Genomic DNA, 22,547 nt, shown 5'->3' with positions numbered 1-22,547 from the left:
ACCCCATGTGTCAAAATGGGCTTGTGCAGACTAAAGAAAAAAAAATGCCCTTTTTAAAAAAGTAAAATGTTGAATGAACGCTTGTCTGTGCCTAGCAACGTGAAGGGGTTGGCTGCTGGGAAATGCATATGGGCTTTTTATTCAACAGGCTTATTTTTTTGATTCAGGACGAAATAAAAGAAGAAAAAGGTTTTAAACTACCTTGGCTATGTCTTACAAGCTTCCAAAAACAGGTTATTCCAGTTGGCAGGGCTAAGGCTTCCCCCAAGAAAGGGAACCACCATAAACTCTCAGTAGATACTAACAGCTCAGTGATAATTACTAGGTTGGACAGAATCTGGTCTGGGCTGAACCCTCTGACAATGGAAACTCCACGACATGGATATGTGAGAAAGAAAGTCACACTTCCTTGTGATTTCTACAGGAATCTTCAAAGGAAATCTCTGTGACAACCTGGGGCCAGGGGGTAGCCTTGGAATGGCATGCCCATACATGGAGAACAATATTGAACATTTGCCTCAAAAGACTATCTATTAATAAACATGTAAAGACCTCTATCTCTGCAGCAAGACTTTGTAAGAATGTGAAAATCTCGCAGTTTAAAAGTGATTTTGTAGTTTATAAGTTGAGACATTGTAGAATTCACTGACACCTTGGGGACAGAAATTGCAAAGAATTGGGGGTTTAAAAGGAAAGTATGCATGATGTAATTGCAAATTTTAATACATACGTCCCTTATGATAATCCACACACGTGTATAAAGTTACAGAATAATTCTAGGCCGAATCTTTCATACTCCAAATTACCAAAAAGTATTAGAAGGGCAAAACAATGTCTCAGAGTTGGAGTGGAATAAAATATGTAACCTGTTTATGTAAGTTGCTAAGAGACTTCAACTGTATAAATGTACCATTTGTGGCAAAATCGGATTTTAGCTAAGGTAACTGGGAGGTTTTTGAACATTGTAAAACTCATATCATAAATCTGGCATTCTGCCTTGAAATCCAACCAGTTGAGAGCGAGGCGGGGACTAGCACCCCTGACAAATCCAGTCAGTTAGAGGTGGGCTTTGTTAAGTCTGCCGATCCATAGACTTTGATGATGTTACTATGCATTTTAAATAAGAGTCCCTGACGAGACTCCAGGGACACTCTTCCTGAAGGTCCTGCGCTGCGTTCCTCATCTGCTCCATCCATCTTGCTGATCCCAACTACAAGGCCTGAGCATTGCTGATCCTATCCCAGCAATGCCTCAATTCTGAAATCCCACTAAAATCCCAAATAAGCAAAGGGGAAAGCTTTGGTATTGTTTTGGGAAGCATCATGAACCAGCCTGGCTTGCTGCCCACTAACTGCTTGCCCACTAACTGCATCCAGCGGTACCTTTGCCATCCAGTGACCCGAATTGGCCAGCTGTTCACTACCCGGTGACCAGACCATGCCCAGCTGCCTTTTGCCAGGCACGCCAGCCGTGTGGTGACCAGACCATGTTGACTGTCCAAAAAGCCCAAAACTCAAGTGGACTGTGAGTATAATCCCTACCCCATAGAAATACATAGCTTACCTTGTCTTGCCTTGTTCTCTATCCCACTACCTAAGCAATCCTATTTTTTCCCCATGTAACATTGTTGAAACTGTTAGACTTATCCCCGAATCATGTCCTTAATTTTTAAGTGCTAGTGCTATCTCTTTTCAATTTTGTCTTTTGTAATCCTAAACCATTACTCATATTTCGAGTGATCTGACTGGCTTCCGCTAGGGTTGGGCGCTGGGATGACAGGGTTGAACTCATGTATCAACCTTTGATCTTACTGTGTCCATCTTTGGTGGTCTAGTCTGAATACTCTAGTTTAAACTAAACCTTTCTCGTCACAACTGATTTCCTTTCCTATTTCACAGCTTAATTTTTACTCAAATCAACCCTTTTTATATCTTGCATATCTCATCCAGTTTCATAGCTAGAGACCTATTTCAACCTCTATATTGTCCCTGTGATATGCATCTATCCCCCACTCTGAATCAGAGTATTTCACCCGTTTTTATTAAAAACCGCTTGGGTAATTTAAAGCGGGAATTGAGAAAATTGCAAGTTTTCCCACACGTCATTTGGTTGCAGCATGCTCTAAACTTTCCACTCATTTTCAAATTGTCTGCCTTTTTGCTGATCCATTGCCTTGTGATTGCCAGTGATATAACATACATGCTATTGTGATAAAACATAAGTATATTATAATTTAACCACACATTATTTGTAAAATTTGAGTGTTTCTTTGCTAAGGGTTTAAAGTCGTTTTTTTGTTCTGTCTTCTGCCTCTTATTCCTGATTACCTGGTGCTTCTTTCTATCCACTCACAATTCAATTATCTGTGAGTTGAGGGAACATTGCAGGGGGAAATCCTAACTTGGGTGCTATATTTCCTAAATTAAAAAGTGCTCCTATTCAATTGTTCTGTGTATATGTTCTAGGAGAAGGGTAACCAAGTGTCTTGATTCCATTTTCATTTTGATTATCACCCCATTGGCGATTGCTACCCCAAATTAAAAATTGCATGATTTCTTTTGAATTTTTAAAATAAATAAATAAATATTGCATTTTTACCAACCGGCCTGGTTCATGGTCCATTGTGACCCAGGGTATTTGAAAAAGGGTGTGTGATTCGAGTGCTGTACCATCTCAAATTGAATTTGCATAAAATAAAGAGAAAGGCATATCAATTGAGCGCTAAATCCTAGGCTGAGACCAAGGTGTGTGTCGCCTGATTGAAATCCTTAACAAGGTCAAATTTCCTACTTTAGTTGTTAATCTCCGGGCACGACGTATCGCTTTCTTTTTAGCCTTTCGTGTAGGTATAGTAATATTCCGAGTGTCTAAATTAATTACCTCCTCTACCACCCTTAGACTGGGCGAACTTTGATTGTTATTTACGACCTATACCATAGTGTTTCTTCGCTCTCCTACTCTTTGCGCAAAATCGCTAATGAACAGCTTGTGTCCTTCTGTTGATCCACTGTTCTGGATCCCATGGGCCCATCCTCAGTGGCATTATTCCATGGCCACACTCCAGACTCCCCTTCCCTTTTTATCTTGCAGCTCCTTATTCCGACTTGCCCTCTCATCGCTCTCGTCATTACACCTTTTCAAATCCCCAATCACAGCAACGATCTGCTTCAGCATTAAAGAGTGTTTTGTTACTTCATTCACCAGGAGATTGCATTGTTTTAACAATACCTTCAGTGCAAAATGTGTGGGTTCGTTATCCACATTAGATTGCACAAGGACTTCTGATGTTGACATTCCCCCTTGCTCTTCCCCTGTAGTGGGACATTGCTGTACACTGGTAGCCATTTCATTTTAGAGCACAGTTGGACAAGGTGAGATTGATAATCTTTGAGCCTGGTCATTCACTCCCTCGACATATGAATCTTATTGCAGGATCAAGTCCTGATTATGTTGGTCCTTTTCTTTTACAGCTGCCAATGTTGAAGATAGTTTTAGGCGTGATTGCTCATTATCAATCAAAAGTGACTCTGGATGCACCACCACCTCTAACTCTGTGCCGTCTATATTATCTTCATCCCCCTTTTTATCCACTGGGGGCGCGGGGCTAAAAACCTTTGTAATTTTATTTGGCTCTGTGCTGTGATCGATGCACCATTTTTAGTCTGCACAGCCTTATTACGCTTACTTATGACCGTATCCTCTAACATGCTTTTCGCCAGCATTAAAATTCTAATTAAAGATATCGATCACAAAACAACATTCTCTCGCTTACAGTTTTAGAGCTTTGTGACAACTCGTATCAATTTAAGTCCCCCTTCACACGGCAAATAGCACACCACAAGCCGTAATCCACTGGGCGAGTCCCGAAAACCAAACACTCGGCACTCTGCTCGCTCCACTAATGTCAAGGGGTTTTAAAACAGCAGTTCCTCCTTTCCAGTGAAAATGACACACACTGTGCACTCAGAGTCCAGCTGACGCAGTCATTCACTCAGCACTCAAGTATTTTTTTATTGCTATTGTGTAGCAATAACAAAGAAGGTGGGAAACGCCAAAGAAGGGTGGGAAATGGGAGAAGGAAGTAGGCGTGCTTTCTATCGCTCACTCTTTCCACATGGAGGTTACTGTAGAACAGTTACTCTGGCAAGGGGATGCTAGTGGCCCTGCCACATCAATGTTAGTGATTCCTTGAATAGAGGTCCTAGGGATAGGTCCATCCTCCAAACATGGTACCAGAGGGGAAGGCATAAGGGTGAGGGTCTTCCTTAAGCAAAACCTGAGGAGAACTACCCCAGGCAGTAGGATGAAACTGACGTCTGCTTGAAAAGGTCTCTGAATGAGGATGGGAAATGCCCATGCCTGCCAAGTGTTTTGTTGACTGAATCCAAGGGCATGGTGATGACTCCGGAAACTAGTGGTGGTGCTAAACTAAGAAAAGCCAGAGAGAACCTGTACTCTTGGAAAGACCTAGGACGGTTGATGTGCTAAAGAAAGAAGCAAGGCCTAACTGATCTGTGTTGAGCAGAGATCCTGCAGAAGACATAACCTCAAATGGGGACATGTCAGGAAAGCGTCCTGTGTATGTTTTGTTTTCTAGAATAGGGATGGACTTTGAAAGGATAGGTTGATGAATGTTTCTGTTAGCCAAACCTGGAGAACTCTTGCATAGTAGTTCATTTAGGGTTGGCATTCAACTGTGTTGCCCGACCCCTTTCAGCATTAGTTGTTATAATACTTCTCGCTGGAGTAGAAAAGACTCCTAAGACTAGGCTGAAGCCTTTTCATATTAGAAGGGGATCATATTGTATGTCATCATTGCATTGTTAAACTGTATGTTGCATATTACGCTATGGGACCCTTCTTTCTATTTTGCTCTCTATCATGATTCTTCATTGCTTAACTGTATTCTGGGACCGTTCCTTTGACTTATCTATTTTGCATGATTGAGTTCTATACACTTACTTTGATGCAAAACCCTACAGCCCATCTACCCACCTTGACATCTCTATCCCAGACAACTTTGTAACAACTTTGGTTAACTACTACTAGCGTACTAATTAGCCTGATGGTGTATATCCTTCACACCATGGCAGCCCCTGCTCATGGCATTACTGTTCCTGGACCTGCCAAATACTTGCAATGGAATACCCAAACCACACCAACAAAACCAAGCTTTGTCCTGTTTATGGCCGCAAAACTGCCTTGTTCGGTGAGCATCAAGCCTACTACCTTCCTTCCCCATTTTGACCAACATGCTACCAAATCTAAGAACATGACTGCACATAGGTGGCTTAATGACCAACCACTAACGACTGACCAATTGATAAAACTATATGCCTCTAAGCCCACACCTAACCAACATTGTCCAACCACCTGAAATCTCAGGCTAGGGTATAGATTCGCCAAAGGATGTCACTCATTAACTACTAGTCCTCATCAAACCACTACTAACCCTATGCCAATAAGACAGAAACAGGCCAGCACTACCAACAAGACACCTAGTAAAACGACCTACCTAGATAAAAATCCCAAAGCAACCAAAGTGAATACTGAGGAAAACGCCCCTACCATCAAAGAAAGTCTTATTAATGCCAGATCTTTAACAGCCCGTGTTCTTGACATTAATGATTTCATACATGCCAACGACCTTGACTTCTTAGCCATTATGGAGACTTGGCTCCAGCCTACATCTGGGCCCCTTATCTCACTAGCTATCCCAGACAAGTACACCATTATTAGGCAATACAGAACTTCAGCCAAAGGTGGTGGTGTTGCCTTTATCGCAAAAACCTCCTTCTCTAGCATGGGGTCTGGCATGGATTCACATGCTCATGAATATTCCCCGTCAGGCTGGGAATCCTCGGTAAAGAAAAAATCAGTTTCAGTTTAGTTTCTGAACTGTCTTTCTACTAGTAACCAATCACTGGTCTCTGGGTCATACTGCCCCCAGCCAATGACTGCCCTCTACCTAAACCCCTCCTCTGGCAGCCATCTTCAGATTTTTACCGCACGTTCAAGTGTTTGGAGTCCTCGTGCTATAGCTCTCGAGCTTTTACTGCATTTTGGGTTTTTTCGAAGAGTTTACTCTTATTTTTTTGGTCAATCGATCCTCAAGCTACACCGATTCTACTTCCGATCAACGGGAATCAGTTTCAGAATTTTCTATGCCCCTCCAGGGCGAATTTTCGTCGAGTTTTCACTTCTTGGAGGATTCTGATTCTCACCAACTGGCTGGAGGGTAAGAGCCCAGCAGCAGGTGAGAAGAGGAAATCCGAGCAGTCTTCTAAGACCTTTGAGGGCGCTCCGGCGATGGGGGCCCAATAAAAGGCAAAGCACAGCGAGTCCGCGGGCACCGGGAGCGTCAATGGTTTGGGCACCTTGACTGCCAGGCAGGGCGCAATGTCACCGACGCCATCATCCACGAACCCATGCTCTGGCTCGGTGAAGAGGAAGTCGGAGAAGCCCTGGTCGATCCCGATGGCGACAGCCGAGGGGGAGCGAGGCAGCGACCCTCCCCAGAAGGTGAAGGCCTCAGGCGCACCCAAAGTCACGAAGGCCCCTTATTCACCCGGCGAAGGCCTCGATCGAAGGAGTCGTAGCAGCCCTGGCAAAGCCTGTGGAGGCTACCCCAGTGGAGACTGCCGGGCCTAGAGTTTCCCTGCCACCCCTGAGGGAATCATCTTTTCTGCCTATCGAAGACCCCCGTGAAACCCAGCGAGGAGAAAGAGGGGGGGGGGGGGCACGGTAGCCATAACGGACACAGATACCACCTCCGAAGATGAGCTGGCTGGCGTCGTAAAGATCCTTGACAAGATGTTTGTGGAAGTCTGGTCCTACGGGAGGGATCCCGACGAGGTGGACGTAGAAGGCAATGGTGGAGCCGACGAGGAGTCGTGGGCCGTGGAGGAGACGGAAGAACCCACTCCCCAGCTGTCGCAACCGATGCCTATGCCACAGGATAACTCGGGAGCAATCTTGATGGCTATCCAGACCCTGTGTACGGAGATGAAGACAAGATTGCCCTTACCCCCCAGCAGACGATCCAGCGGCGCCTGGACTGTCGGGAAGCCCGCAGAACAAGCAGAGGCGAATCCATCTTCCCACCTCCTTTCTAGCCTTCACCTCCTTCCCTCCACCGAGGGATGAGACGGAAACGGAGACGGCGGCGACGATGGACTACGGTGGTGACGACGGGACGGATCTCCCATCGCCCCCTGCCTGGGCCTCCCCTCCCGACGAAATTGGCTCCTTCCACGCCATGATCTCCAGGGCATCAGAGCTCTTCCAGCTTTGTCCCGAAGAACAGAAGGAGGGTTTCCTCTACCAACGACAGGCGGCCAAGAGGAAGACCGTCCTCTCAGTACCGTTACTGGATTACATCTGGGATGAAGGACTGTCGCTGCTCAAGAACCCGTCCATGGCTCCTGCGAAGAGAGACCGGTATGAGAAGTAGTACCGGGTCCCAGATTCCACTCCGGTGTGCCTTAGAGCTCAGCCGTCCCCGGATTCGGTAGTTTCCACAGCGGCCAAGAAGAAATCTGCAGGGGCGACGGGATCAACTTCCACTTCCCCACTGGACGGCGAGGGGAAGAAGCTGGACGTCATGGGACGAGTCATCTCGTTGGCAGCGATGACCATCAAACCGGCCAACGCTCTTGCGATCGTGGCACGCTACGACAGGCAACTGTGGTTCAAGATCGCTCCCCTCCTGGATTTCCTGCCAGACAAGAGGGCGGGGGCCCTTGAAATCTTACAGGAAGGCGAGGTGGCGTCGGACCACGCCATCACGGTGGCCACGGACATCGCTGACACCGGGTTTTGACAGATGGGCAACAGCATTTGCCTTCTCTGACGCGGTTGGCTCAAGGCCACAGACTTCCGTCAGGACATTCAGACCAGGGTACTAGACATGCCCTTCGACGGGAGCAACCTGTTCGGCAAGGCAGTGGACGAGTCACTGCAGGCCATCAAGACGGACACCGAGACGGCCCGGGCCTTGGGTTCTCTGCATCGACGGCCGCCCTTTTGGACCTCCGGAGGCAAATCTCAAGGTGCCTCCAAGGGATTTGGTGGCGGTTCCTTGTCGTACCGCCTTGCGGCCCGTTCATCGAGGCCGCAGCAAGGCCACAGGACGTTGTCGCCAAGGCCCCAAGGCCTCGGCGAAGCAAGATTGAACCGGCCGCGACATCGGGCCCCCACCCAAGCACCGCAGTGGGAGGCTGGCTAGCGAAATTCGTCAGCTTGTGGCAGTCCATCTCCACCGACCATTGGGTGCTGGACGCGCTGGCCCACGGGCACACTCTGGAATTCCAAAGAAAGTGTTGCCATCTACCACCTGTGGCCAGGAAGGAAGACCATGTGCCACAGCTACTCCTCGAGGTACGAGCAATGCTGAAAAAGGGCACGATAGAACTTGTCCCGAAGAGGCTCCGGAGTGTACTCGCGGTACTTCCTCGTCCGAAAGAAGACCGGCGGTTGGTGACCCATCCTGGACCTTCGTCGTCTAAACAAGTACATCAAGTCCCAGAAATTCCGGATGGTCACCCTTCAGCACGTTCTGGGACAGCTGGAGGAGGGCGACTTCCTATTGTTGCTGGATTTGGAGGATGCCTACTTCCACATCCCCATACTCAAAGGACATTGAAAGTTCCTACGATTCGTGGTCCAAGGGCGACACTACCAGTTCAAGGCCCTGCGCTTCGGATTGAAGTCGGCGCCCAGGGTCTTCACCAAGTGCCTGGCACTGGTGGCGGCGCGACTGCGCCTGCAGGGGATCCACGTTTATCCCTACCTGGACGATTGGCTCATCCGAGCAAAGTCAAGGGAACTCGCCGTTGATCACACAGCGAAGACCGTCCAACTGCTCGCGGATCTGGGATTCTCAATCAACTTTGTGAAATCCCACTTGCTGGGAGCCAGACTAGACACAGTGGTGCAATTGGCTTTGCCGTCGGAGGAAAGGACGAAGGCCATCCTGGGAAAGGTACAACGGCTGTTGACCATGGACATGGCCAGGGTGAGGTCCATCAAGTCCCTACTTGGCATGATGTCATCGTGCATCTACCTTGTGCGCCTCTGCAGGTTGCGGATGCGACCACTGCAGGAGTTCCGCAATGCCCGTTGGATGCAAGCAGCGGGCAGTTTCAAAGACAAGATCTCCCTCAACGATACGTTCCGCCAAGCTATCCGTGGCGGGTCAAGCGCGCGCATCTAGCGTCGGGTATGGACTTCCAGACCCCAACACATCAGGCGACGGTGACGACGGACGCCTCCCTGGAAGGATGGGGAGCGCACACCGGAGATCTCCACGCAAGAGACCTTTGGCTCCCGGAGGAGAGGTCTCTACATATCAATGTCCTGGAGCTCCGAGCAGTGTTCTGGGCCCTCTGGTCGTTCCTCCCGTCCCTCAAGGGCAAGGTGGTGAGGGTCTTCACCGACAACACCACCACAATGTTCTACATCCGGAATCAAGAGGGCACCAGATCTCCAGCCCTATCCAAGGAAGCGCAGGATCTGTGGCACTGGGCCGGTGCCCAGGGAATGTTCCTGGTACCCTTCCACCTGGCAGGAGTAAAGAACACCATCACCAACTCGCTCAGCCGGGAGCTGCGCTCATGCCACGAGTGTGAACTCCGGCAGGACCAAGCAGATCTGCTATTCCGACGATGGGGCAACCCACAGATAGATCTGTTTGCGACAGAGATGAACACCAAGTGCTGGAGGTTCGCCAGCAGGTTTCCCCAGCCGGGGAGCATGGGCGATGCATTCTCCTTCCCCTGGTACGGCCTGTTCCTGTATGCATTCCCACTGTTGCCGTTGCGTCTGCAACTCATCAGTCAACTCAGATGGTCTCCGTGCAGGATGATCCTCGTCGCACCGGCGTGGCCGAGGCAGATATGGTTCCCGGACCTTCTGGACTTGTCAGCGTCCCCCCCTCCCAGTCAAACTACCGACAGACGCAGATCTTCTCGCCAGGGAAGGAGGCGCCATCCTGCATCACAACCCGGGATCACTGAACATGCAGGCCTGGCTCCTGCAGCACTAGAGTTTGGAGGCTACGATATCCCGGCAGACTGCAAGGAGGTCCTTGCAAAGGCCAGGGCGTCCTCGACTCTCAAGTGCTATGGGCATAAATAGAAGAGGTTCTCTGTCTGGTGCCGTGCACAGAAGATCAACCCTCTACGGATTATGTCCCTCGAGTGCTGCTGTACTTGCTATCGCTGGCCAAGGCGGGTTTGGCACATTCCTCCATCAAGATCCATCTGGCGGCTATCTCCTGCTACACCAGAATTCTGGGGCGGTCGTCGCTGTTTTCGTGTTAGTACCCTTAGGGAACATTACATACAATTAAGACTACAAGTGATGGTACCATTTCACCTTTGGTACAAGCCTGTACTACATTGTAAAGTGGTAGCGATTGTTGAGCAGCCAGACTTATCTCAAGAGCAAATGAGCAGTAATGGGGATTACACAAAGGACTACAATTACTGTGACTCAAGCAAACACTGACTCGAGGTTTCTGGTTAAAAACTATAAGTACACTTATTTTTAAACCATCTGTTCACAAAACACTTCACTTCTATTAAATAAAACCACACTCTAAATATACTACACACAACCAATTCCTCTTGTTCAGGTCAATTCAAGTTAAGTACATTAGGATTTGACAGACCAGTGTTTCGAAACAAAGACGTTACTGTGGGTTAATACGCGATCACTTTTTGACAGTTTGGTTTTATGAAAATAAAACGTACCTGCGGGAAGAAATGCACCCGAAGTCAAACACACTTAGCACATAGAATTAAAACAAGGGAATAGTGGATAAAAATCATAGGCAATACTTTTGTCAAGGCAATAGAATCAGATGACGTTTTCTAAGAGGCAAATAAAAGTCAATAGGCCTGCGCCAGTGTCAAATGGAACAGGGGCTCTGTTGTTGAGGATCACATGTTTAGAATAGTTAGTTGCCAGGAGTACTGGCTATTGTCAAAGGGAAGCAAAAGTTATAAGACGGAAGGAAGAAAGGACAAGCCTTCGGAAAGGAAAAGGGTTCACCCCGATTCCTCAAGGTCGGACGGAGACAACGACCAAATGGACACACACTACCTTATTCTGCTGAAGAAAGCTGGTGCTATGTCAGTTGTTCCTGGTAGTTCCTGCAGACTCTCAGTTCCTGGAGCTTCAGTCGTGTGGACAAGGACAATGTCTGGAGTGATCTGCACTACCCAGGGATGAGGCCAGCAGCAGCAAAGCAACTATGAATAAAAGGTGTGCTCCTTAAAAACAGGAGAGGGCTCTTCTGATGGCTATCCGGACCACTACAGCTCAGTGCAGCGATTTTGACCCAGAAGAGGATTCTCAGGCTGTAGAAGGTGAGCTTGTTGATCCCACCAGGCTCAAGGGAAGAAGACTCGGGACTGGATCTTCTGTCATTGAAGGGTAGATGGCTCAGGACTGCAGCAGGGCTTCACCGGGATCCAGGAGTTGCAGCAGCCGTCTTCTTCTCCACTTCTCTTCGGTTCTTGTAGTTCCAGTGGCGACTCTGACTTCCAGCCCAAGAGTCCTGCCTTTTATGCCAGACTCCCCTATTCACACAGCCTGGCTATCAATCACACAGCAGGGGGGTTGTCCAGCCCGGACAACCACGTCAGCCAATTGACAAAAAGTGCGACTTGGGTCTCCAAGGAGACCCTGTGCAGGGGGTTACTAAACTCCTCCCTCACATTCAGCCCACCTAGACACCCAGACGCCTGCCAAAGGACAGCGAACAAGGAAACCAAGCCTGGTTTGGTGCGAAAAGCAACCTACAAGAAAGACCTTTCCAACACGAAATGGCTAGGACCCACGATAAAAATGATATGGGGTAGCAGGTTTTATGTTCAAGTCTGTCACCACAGCCAGAACACTTACACAGGAATCTGTGTAAAAATGATAGTTACCACTGCCACCAGCCGTGTCGAGTGGGGAAGGGGGACACAAAGTGCCCCTTTAGTTACAAAAGGGCAGGGGAAAGCTATTCCCCTCTATTACTCCATTGTAAGATGGCTTGTACGGGATCTGTATTTTAAAAGGACTAGTAAAGCCAATGGTGACTTTACATGTTTCAGTAGTCCTCCCCAGAAATGGAGTTCACAAGGGAAGTCTAAAAGACATCCCTATGTCACTGCACTAAAGGTGCTGTGTGACACACAAGTAAAAAGATGATGCCTAGGGAGTTGGTGACACTCCATAGCCCGTGAGCACAAAAAGTACAACATACACAAGAAATGCACTGCAAGACTGGGAAAAAGGCTCACACTCTTACCAGGTGGAAAAAATAAACTCCAGAAATCCAGCAAAGCTGCTGAGGGACTCCCTAGGTAAGGGAAATTAGCCATTAATGAGAATTCTCCCTAACAGGTCGCACCGCCTAGTGAAGGAGTTCATGAAAGGACTGTTCCGCTTGTTCCTGCCGGTGAAGGCCCCGAGGTGGGAGCTCAACGTGGTGCTGACCAGACTGATGGGCCCTCCATTCGAGCCACTGCATTCGGCACTGTTGAAATTCTTGTCATGGAAAACAGCGTTTGTGGCCATCACCTCCACACGACGAGTGGGAGAGATCTAGGACCGCTCCTGTAAACCTCCATACCTGACATTCCACTAGACGAGGGTAGTGCTGAAGACGCAGCCCTCCTTCGTGCCCACGGTGCCGTCGGACTTCCAGCTCAACGAGCCCTTGGTGTTACCCGTTTCCTTCCCGTCGCCTTTGTCGCTGGCTGAGAGGACTTAGCACTTGCTGGATTTGGCTAGAGCGCTGAAGTTCTACGTGGACCGAACGAAGAGTTTTCGGAAGACATCACAGGTGTTTGTGAACTTTGGCGCTGTGAACCAAGGGAAGGCCCTCTCCAAGGCTTCCATTTGCAGATGGCTCTCAGGCTGCATCATGCACGATCACTGGTTGGCAAACAGCCCGTTGCCCGGCCGTCCCAGAGCCCATTCGATCAGAGCGATTGCTGCTACTACGGCGTTCCTGTGTGGTGTGCCCCCTGCTGAACATCTGCAGGGCTGCTACATGGAGGTCGACACACACCTTCACGAGATTCTACTGCGTTGACCAGGATTCCAGGGAGGAGTCCAGAGTCGGCCAGGCAGTGCTGCACAACCTGTTTTTTGGCTTGAAGGTGAGCCTGGTGAGGAGGTAAGAGATGCTTACTGTTGAGTTGTTGAAATGCTTAATGTTGAGCCTTGCCACCTCCTGTGGTTGTGCATGTGTGTACTGCTATGTATTCTTGTATTCATGCCAGACCCCATGCTAGAGAAGGAACAAGTTACTTGCCTGTAACTGATGTTCTCCAGCATGGGTCTGGCATGGATTCACATGCGAACCCTCCCTCTGACCCCTCTGCGGCACTTCTCTACTGCCACTTTACGTGCTACCAAATCTGAAGATGGCTTCCAGAGGAGGGGCTTAGGTAGATGGCAGTCATTGGCTGGGGGCAGTATGACCCAGAGACCAGTGATTGGTTATTAGTAGAAAGACAGTTCAGAAACAAAACTGAAACTGATTTTTTTCTTTACTGAGGATTCCCAGCCTGACAGGGAATATTCATGAGCATGTGAATCCATGCCAGACCCATGCTGGAGAACAACAGTTACATTTAAGTAACTTGTTCCTTAATTTTTTCGTTTTTTTTTTTTGTACCCCACTACCAATTTGAGGGAATCGGGGGGGGGGGGGGGGCGACACCCCTGCACCTCCAAAATTGCAAAATATCTAACTTGGGGAGCGGGGAACACCCCAGCACACACTGCTCTCCAGGGTTGGTATTTTGCAATATATGCAACCGATTTGCCCCGAAGGCCAGATCACCCATGCAAAATTTGATCAAATTGGTCATTACGTCAATTGTTTTAGGTCAAATAGGCCAATACCGTTTTTCCTCCGCCTGATCCTGTCAAGGCAGAGTAGAGAGTCCTTAATGTGGGCCCTCAACTACTATATATCTCAGACTAGGGAAATCTTGAAAGATGACCAGTTTTTGGGGTTATGTTGGTGCCTGTGCTGGCACAGCTGTGACCAAATAGACCCTTTAAAGGTAGATCACGCCTTTGGTGCCACTTTCCAAGCCAATCTTTTTTCTGCACCAAACACCAGTGGTTTCCTAGAAAACCCTCCTCAAAAGGAGCATACAACTGATAACTATTTGTTCATCTCTGTGGCTTAATTTAGTGATATGGTAGTGCCCTGAACAGGTATAGGGAGTATTTGTCCTTTATTTGAACTTAAGTTAAACTCTTTCCAGGAATGTGATGTGGGTTACCAAATTAAGACATTTGTAGAATGATGCATCAGTCTGTAATTCATGTTTTTCTCAAATTGTACATAAGTGCCTGATTAAATCGGTCTGGTCTTAATTTCTACGTATCCAACAATTCCTTTTAGGTTTCGGCTGAATGTAAGGCTGACCTTGTCCCGCTGGCTGGGCAAGATGATGGAAAAATTGATCTATTCGTCAAGGCCCCTTTGCTCCAAACAAGTTTTGATCCCACGAAGAAGTTACCAGATTCTAACAGTATTAAACAAAAGGATGATTGCTTAACTGCTCACCCCCATGAGCATGATGTAGATCTAGATGCGAGGTAAGGGTTGGTCGATAATGCATTTCAAAGTGTGGAGATATGCAAATAATACTAAGAAATGCTCAATTACCTAAGTGTCCAGACAGGTGGTGTGATTTTCTGTTTAGTCATTAAGTACTTCAGGTCGCTTGAATAAACGCATCTTTTTAATGTAGTCTGTACTGTTTGTAAGAGAGATGACCTACCCACCCTCCAAGCCCCTTCCTAATGCCTCTCAAATTATAAATAGTTAGCAGGTAGTACCTTAAAGCTACATCCATACTGCATGTTAGGGTACTTCATAAAATCAATCACTTTGTTAGATTTGTTGGCAACTCTTAATGCACTAATCAAAGCCCTGCAATTTGGCTACTATTAAAATTGCAGGGAAGTGTACAAGTATTTAACATTTTTAAAAGAGAGGTTTCCCTGTCTGTGGCTCCACAATTTTTTTTATTGGCGTTACATGGTTATACATTACAAAAAAACCTTTTGGCATTTTTATCTTTATCATAAAAATTCCTTATTTGCTGGTAGTCCTTCTCATTCGCATAGTCGAATTCTCAATGCAAAATATTCTTTCTTTAGTAGCTTCAATTCTTTCAAAAATTCCTATTAACAATTTTATAAATGCCACAGTAATCGGGATTCTGTCTCCTCCCAAAAGTATTGTCCACCACTCTTCCTCGAACTATATTTGCTGATCTCCTCGCCTAGTAGCCTCATTCTCAGATCTTTTGTCGTTGGACTAAGTAAGACAAGATGTTTCAGTGACTCTTTCGATTGTTCTCCTTGACATTCTACATGAAACATCTCTGCGGTTGCCAGTTCGAGGCCTCAATATTTCTCTTGTAGGGGGTAAATTCAATCGGAATCTCATGAATTGGTCTCTATAGTACCAGTTTGGAAAAAGCTGAAGATATTTTGGTAGACAGTTTAATTTCATTGATTCCTGTAGAGATTGTTGTTATTCAGTCTTGTATGTATAGTTATTTTTTTAACCTTATCAGGGTTCTCTAACAGGGTTTTTTCTGATTCCCCCAGGTCTAATAGGATCGCTTGGCAGATGACTTTCCACTCCGAGAGGGTAGTTTCGTTGTTTTTAACTAGAGCACTCTTTAGTACCCCAAAACCTCCTTTCAGAGATTCTTTGATGCACTTTCTGTAAAGGGAAAGGGATTTCCATGTCACTACGGCCTTTAGCAATGTTAGGCTCAGCTCCATGCGGATTGGCTGGATCGGTGTGCTTTTGGGGAGCCGGAGTACTTTCTTACAAAAAATAATCTCAAGCTTTGTCCAGTTCTCGCTATCAAAAGAAAAGAAAAGGAAGTTTCTGCTCTGTGAGTTAAAATTGGCTGGACCTTCATACGATATAATGCGACCAATGGTTTTATCGAGAATCCACAGAATCCCTTTAAGTATTCTGCCCTGACCCGCCAAGCTGTTTGCTTTCCTTCTCAGCGAGTCCAATCTCGGGGCGTCCCATTTACCTGTGTTTTAAGACTCTGAGGTAGGTGAATGACTTCACCACTGGTGTTTTCTCCCCAGATAGGTACCATGCCTTAGGTCTCTTCCAGCCTCGCCCAGGGGGTTCTCCAATGATCGTGATGCTCTTTTTTTTGGGGGAATTTATTAAGACCATTTGTTTTTATGTACTTTTGTAGTGCATCTAGTTGCCTTTGTAAGCCCACTTGTGTCTGATCCGCAAGTACGACGTCGGCATATAATAGTCGTCCCATCGCGATGTCTGCAATTTTTGAAGGGAAACATCGGATATCTTTAAAGGCTTGTTTTACGTCTGATATAAACAAATTAAAGGTGCCAAAGGACAGCCCTGTTTTAGCCTTGAATATAGGTCTTTTGATTACTTCTAGAACATCATTAGGACAGCCACACTGTGAAAGTTTGTGCCATAGGTTTGGTCGTTTAACTGTATCGAAGGCCTGAGTGAAGTCTATAAATGCTGTATACATTTTGAGCTCTTTTTACTCTCACATCCCGTCCCCTTTCTGCTATACTGCATGGGGTTCCCTTCCTACGGAGGGGAGACGGAACCTTTTTCACCAGAAAAAAACACCTTTCCCTTTAAACTTAGAGGTGCGCGGGAGTGTGGCCCTGGGAGTATGCGCTGCCCTGACTCTGCCCTCCAGCGCCACACCTCAGTCCCCTTTTCCATATTGACGGGAACAGGCCAAATTCACCAGCGCTCTTGGGTTTGGCTTCGGCCATGTAATTCCACGCATGGATACTTCTTCTTTTCTGGCTTTTTTTGTCTTTTTATCATTCAGGCACTAGGTCCTCAGGCGTGACGCTCCTCCCCGGCGCATGTCGACCACTACAGGGTTCAGCAGGTGTCCATCCTGCGATCGGCTCTTTCCATCTAAAGCTACCCATGCCGTCTGCCTACATTGCCTAAGCCCAGACCACGGCTGGCAAGCTTAAACCACGTGCAACACGCTCTCCTCGAGGTCTCTGAAGAACAGACTAGCCAGGTGGAGGGAGCTCTTCCAGAGATCGCCTCCAAAGGACCTAACAGACTTTGTCTATCATCGATCCAAGGTAGGGCCGCTCTTTTCCAGCACACCCCGCAAGGGAGACTCCTTCCCATGCAACCGCCTGCGTTGGAGGTACCGCTCAGGTCCTCATACCAGCACGAGTACTGAGGCTACATCAGCGACTGGCTGACATGCCGAGGTGTCTGTGGATCCTCCCGGTGATAGTGCTGAGGGACCGGAAGGTTCTTTTACCGGGTCTTCACCCAAGGGGCCACGCCCTAGTACCAGCAACATGTCCGAGGGAGCACTTTTACGCAGTTCTACCGGCAGATCCGCCAAGGGTGAAACGCCTACCAGGCCTCAGCCTGAGGAACAGGGTAGGCCCCATGATCTATACTCAATAGTCCGGTACAGGCCGGGCCCAGTGAGCCGAGCAACACAACGCAGGCACGTTGAAGGCAGCTCGACAAAATGGCCGCCTTGCCAGATATTCCTGACATCCACCCGATACCGCCCCAAGGCAGGAAGCAGGTGGAGGAACGTGTGTCAAGGTGGGACTGGTGTTAACTAAACCAGGTATGTGGCCTACAGCCTACCCTTCATTTGTGCAGGGCAGTTTTCCGCTGCATCCGTATGGGCAGGGCACGCAACTGCTCCAGCAGCTGCCCGCTGCCCCGTCAATATCGCTTGCCACTCTGGCCTGTGAGGACAGATTATTTGAAAGGCTCCTCGGGCTCATGAAATCTCTTCGGATGGGAGTCATCCTCAGGGACGCCATCAGGGACATTCTCCTGCCAATGGCTCCTGCAACGCAGGCCCCAGTACAGGCACCCCCGTCCCCTGTTCAGCCTCTGCCGCCCGCTCCAGCCCCCCAACCGATCGTGCAGGCGGTTCCGTACCTGCCTCCGCTGCACCCTCAGGCTCCGGTCACTCTGCCCCAGCCTTTGGCTCCTAGCACCCCTCCACCGGTGCCGGACCATCCTGACCCTCGGGTGGACACGGGTGCGGTGGAGGACCCTGACACACTGTCGTCAGCCAAGGCCTTCCAAAAACATCTTACAGGGCTGGCAGAGTAGTTTGGCCTGCCTCAAGCCGAGGTTGAGCAACCAGCAGAGGGGGTCCTCGCCAAAGTCCTCACGCTGCGTCCCACAGCAAGAACGGGGATCCCGATGCAGAAGTACGTGGTAGCCTTGGCCAAAAAGGGCTGGCTCAAGCCCCACCCGGTCCAGCCAGTCAATTGACGCCTGGACGCCAAGTACAGGCAGATGGAGGGGGATACACTCTTGCTATCGGCCCACCCTCAGCCGCACTCCTCTGATCGATGCGGCATCACTATACTCCAAACCTCAGTCATCCTTGTCCTCCTCCTCCGTGGCGCTGCTAGGCAAGGAGAAGATCTTGTAGGTGTACGGGAAGAAGCTGTATTCCAACGTGTGCCTGCATCTTCGTTAGTCCAATGCCGATGCCATGCTTGCAGCCGTTAACCAGAGGCTTTGTCGGGAAATTGAGTCACGATTCAAGGCAGGACTGGCAGAGGCCAAGATGGTGACACAAGACATTGAGTCCACCATGGCCTGGCCATCTACATAGCCACGGACATGAGAAGAACAGCCTGGCTCCGTGCTACTAAATTCAACCCGGATGTCCAGGAACGCATCTTCGATCTTCCTTTCAAAGGAGGTGACCTCTTCCACTCCCTCACGGACGAGGAGCTAGACAAAAAGAAAAACAGCTCACAAACGGCCAAGTCTTTATCCACCCTTAAAAAGACCACGCGCAAAATCTCAAAACGTACACCCAGTCACAGCAGCTCTCGGAGAAGGGGCGTACATACGAAGGGTTCCAAGAGCAGAGGTCCAGGCAGCCTGACCGTTCGCCGACCCAACATCGGCGCAAGCCACAAAAAGGGGGAGGGAATAGAAGGGCTTTTTCCAGTCTCCCTCCTCTGCAACTGCCTCAGATGGAAAGAAGGCATGACACGCCCCTCTGGATCCACGTGTCTCCCGTGGGGGGCAAGCTTGCCTTCCACGCACATTTTTGCCACCAAAATTCGCAGACCGCTGGATTCTCTCCATAGTATCCACGGGATAGCGCCTCTCTCTCTCCCGGCCCCTCCTCCCTCTTACTCTCCGCTCCCACAGGTTGGGACAGCAACTCTTTTGGCGGAGATCCGGTCGCTCGTCGAGAGCCAGGCAGTGGAGGAAGTCCCAGCCTCCCAGCGAGGCTTGGGCTTTTACTCCAGGATTTTTGCCATTCAGAAGAAGAACCTGGTGGGCCTGAGAATTGTGCTGGACCTTTCCACCCTCAACCTCTCCCTACCTCTACAAAAATTCAAGATGGTTACGCTAGCTTTGATAGCAGAAACATTGTGCAAGGGATACTGGATGTGCTCCCTGGATCTGAAGGACGCTTACTTACACATCCCGATCTGGCAGCCTCATCGTTCCTTTATACGATTCAGGATCATGGGCTACCATTTCCAATACGTGGTGCTTCCGTTCGGCCTCAACTCGGCCCCCAGGGACTTTACCAGGTTGCCCGTACCTAGACGACTGGATAGTCAGGGCTACCTCTCAGGAAGCGGTGCACCACACTTCCCACTCTCTGATGAACACACTGCACGAGCTGGGTTTTTCACTCAACCTCAAGAAGTCGCAGCTGGAGCCTACGCAGAGACTGACATTCTTGGGCCTCATTTGGGACACGTGCTCCGAGAAGGTTTATCCCTCGGGAGGGCAAGATCACGGCCATCAAGAGGCCCACAATGCACTTCCTCAGCTGAGAAGTGACCTCGGCCTGGTGGTACCAACACCTACTGGGTCTCATGGCAGCAGTCCGGTTGGCTGTCCCCCACAGGAGACTCAGGATGAGGCGGATACAGCTGCACTTTGCAGCATCTTGGAACCCGGAGCGAGGCTCCCAGTCGGAGAGGATCAACATTCCTCCGTCGCTTCACCCGGACCTCAAATGGCGGTCCAGGGCCTGCAACCTGCGGACAGGCAAGCCTTTCTGGCAACCTACCCCACCATTCACCATCGCCACAGACTCCTCTGTCGAGGGTTGGGGGGCCATCCTGGACAACCACTGCTTCCATGGCACCTGTACCCGTCAGGAGCAGGAGTACCACGTCAATTGGCTGGAACTGAAGGTCATCTGGCTGGCTCTCGGAGCCTTCCTTCCGATTATCGTGGGAAGGTTGTCCTCATTCAGACGGACAACTCGACCAGCATGTTCTATGTCAACAGATCCCCCTACTGTGCAGACCGTCAGTCAGGATGTGGGAATGGGCCTTGTAGAGCAACATCTACCTCACGGCCGTCCACTTGCCGGGGGAATCCAACATGGAGGCAGACAGGCTCAGCAGACTGGGAGCAGATGTTAGGGAGAATTCTCATAAATGGCTAATTTCCCTTACCTAATGAGTCCCTCAGCAGCTTTGCTGGATTTCTAGGGTTTATTTTTTTCACCTGGTAAGAGTGTGATCCTTTTTCCCACTCTTACATGTGTTTTGCAGTGTATTTTCACTTTTTGTGATCTTTGGCACTGGGGCCTCACCTACTCCATGCGCACCACTTTTTGTGTTACACAGCACCTTCAGTGCAGTGACACAGGGTTGTCTTTGAGACTCCCCACTGACTCAATTTTTCTGGGGCCGACTACTGTCCCCCAGAAACAGGTAAAGTTGCCATTAACTTTATATAGTCACTTTAAACAACAGACCCAGTACACCCCATCTTACATGGAGTATTGGAAAGGGTTAACTCTTATCCCTTTTTGCAGGGGTGTTGCTAGGTCTGGAAAAGATCAGGGGCGACGCTAATGTCGGGGCTGGCTAGACTCGGGGCTAGCTAGCATTTTGGTTGTAGCACCTGAGCTTCTATCTGGGGCTTCAACCAAAAGACCAGGGGCTATAGCCCCCTCAGCCCCCCGCTAGCAACGCCTCTGCCTTTTTGTCTGTGCCTCTTGGAGCCTTGTTTCGCTCCCTTAACATTAAGACTTGGATGGTGGCAGTGGTAACTACCCTAACTTTTCTACCGCGTTTATACTATATAAACGTGGTAGTGTTTCAGGCTATTCTATTAGCCTCGAACATAAACCAGCTTGACCAAATACATTTTATTTTGATTCCAGCTGGGTTTATTCGCCATTTCTTTTTGTTAAAGTCTTTATCGTGTTTTTCTCTGCACGCCAAACCGGGGATCACTCCTTTGTTCGCTGTCTTTTCGCGGGCTTCTGCACAGAAGCCCTCCTTAAGGCGCCTGATAGTCTAGGTAGGCAGGATGTGAGGGAGGGATCTTCGGACCCCTGCCATGGGTTCCCTTGGTAACTTAAATCGCACTCTTGTCTAATTGGCTAAGGGGACTGGCCTTGCCAGGCCAGCCACACTGCTGTGTGATTGACAGCCAGGCTGTATGAATGGGGGAAAACTGCATAAAAAGCAGGTCTCTGGGACTGGAAAGGCAGAGTCGCCACTGGGACGAAAGAACCAACGAGGAACTGGAAGAAGAGGACCCCTACCACGACTGAACTGCCCGGTGAAGCCCTGCTGCAGGTCCGACTCGCCAGAATCCGACGACAGAGAAGATCCTCCAGGAAACTTCTTCCCTTGAGCTGGTGGGACTAACCAGTTCGCCCAAACTACAAACCAGGCCCCCTCCACTGGTCCAATGTGCTGTACAGAGCTACAGTGGGCCGGATAGCCAGGAAGGCCGGACCCTGCTTGGGTTTTAAGGAGTGCACCTTTTATTTGTTGTTTTGCACTTCTGCTGGTTTCTTCCCTGGGTGGTGCAGGACCCTCCATTCTTCCTACTTCGTGTCAGTCTGACAGTCGCTTCAGGAACCGTGAGCCTGCAGGAACCACCAGGAACGCCCGCCTCAGCTCCCTCTCCGTTTAAGTACTGTGCAAATCCGGTTGTCTGTTTCGTTCAGCTGCGGTGAAAGTGTTTGAAATCTTTCTCCAATCCGAGGACTTGTTCTTCTCTGCTCTTTGAACTATGTTTTCTACCAACCAACCTCGTCCGGAATTTGTGCCACGAACTTTACCGCAAACTACCCTGAACTGTGTGATCTTGAGCAAAAGACTTTTGACCCATTGACTTGGGCCCTAAGCCTTTTCTAGCTGATCTGCTCACTTTAGTCTCTCTTGTTCAATTGCCCTGAGTACTTACCTGTTGGTTTTGCCTAATTTCTAATAACTTTCTTTCCCTCCCTTTTAAATTGCTGGAGTGCCATTTTGCTCCCACTTCAATGTGTGAGTTTAACTTGTCTGGAATTTAAGGGAAGTGGTGTGGTGTATTTATGATATAGATTTTTAACTTGCTTAGAATAGTGAAATGTTATACAACTGTTGAGTAAATAAATATATATTCTTTTACTTAGAAACCTTGAGTCAGTGTTTGCCTGAATCATAGTAATTGCTGTTCTTTGTGTAACTATTTGTACTGCTCACTTACT

The 22,547-nt window shown here is 48.8% G+C and overlaps 1 protein-coding gene across 5 annotated transcripts in view; it reads left to right on the top strand.

Annotated features, from left to right (window-relative positions):
- BDP1 (BDP1 general transcription factor IIIB subunit) overlaps positions 1-22,547 on the top strand; it is a 2,223,165-nt gene that overhangs the window by 1,100,467 nt on the left and 1,100,151 nt on the right. For all 5 annotated transcript variants that reach the window (XM_069627521.1, XM_069627519.1, XM_069627520.1 and 2 more), the window contains one exon: positions 14,423-14,619. In XM_069627521.1, the coding sequence (XP_069483622.1) occupies positions 14,423-14,619 (197 nt within the window). The remainder of the gene's footprint in view (positions 1-14,422; positions 14,620-22,547) is intronic.

The sequence above is a fragment of the Ambystoma mexicanum genome, chromosome 6p, assembly GCF_040938575.1.
Source record: "Ambystoma mexicanum isolate Mex_15411 chromosome 6p, UKY_AmexF1_1, whole genome shotgun sequence".
Classification (NCBI taxonomy): domain Eukaryota; kingdom Metazoa; phylum Chordata; class Amphibia; order Caudata; family Ambystomatidae; genus Ambystoma; species Ambystoma mexicanum.
The sequence above is the reverse complement of the archived record's forward strand: the minus strand, read 5'-3'. Positions and strand labels throughout refer to the sequence as shown.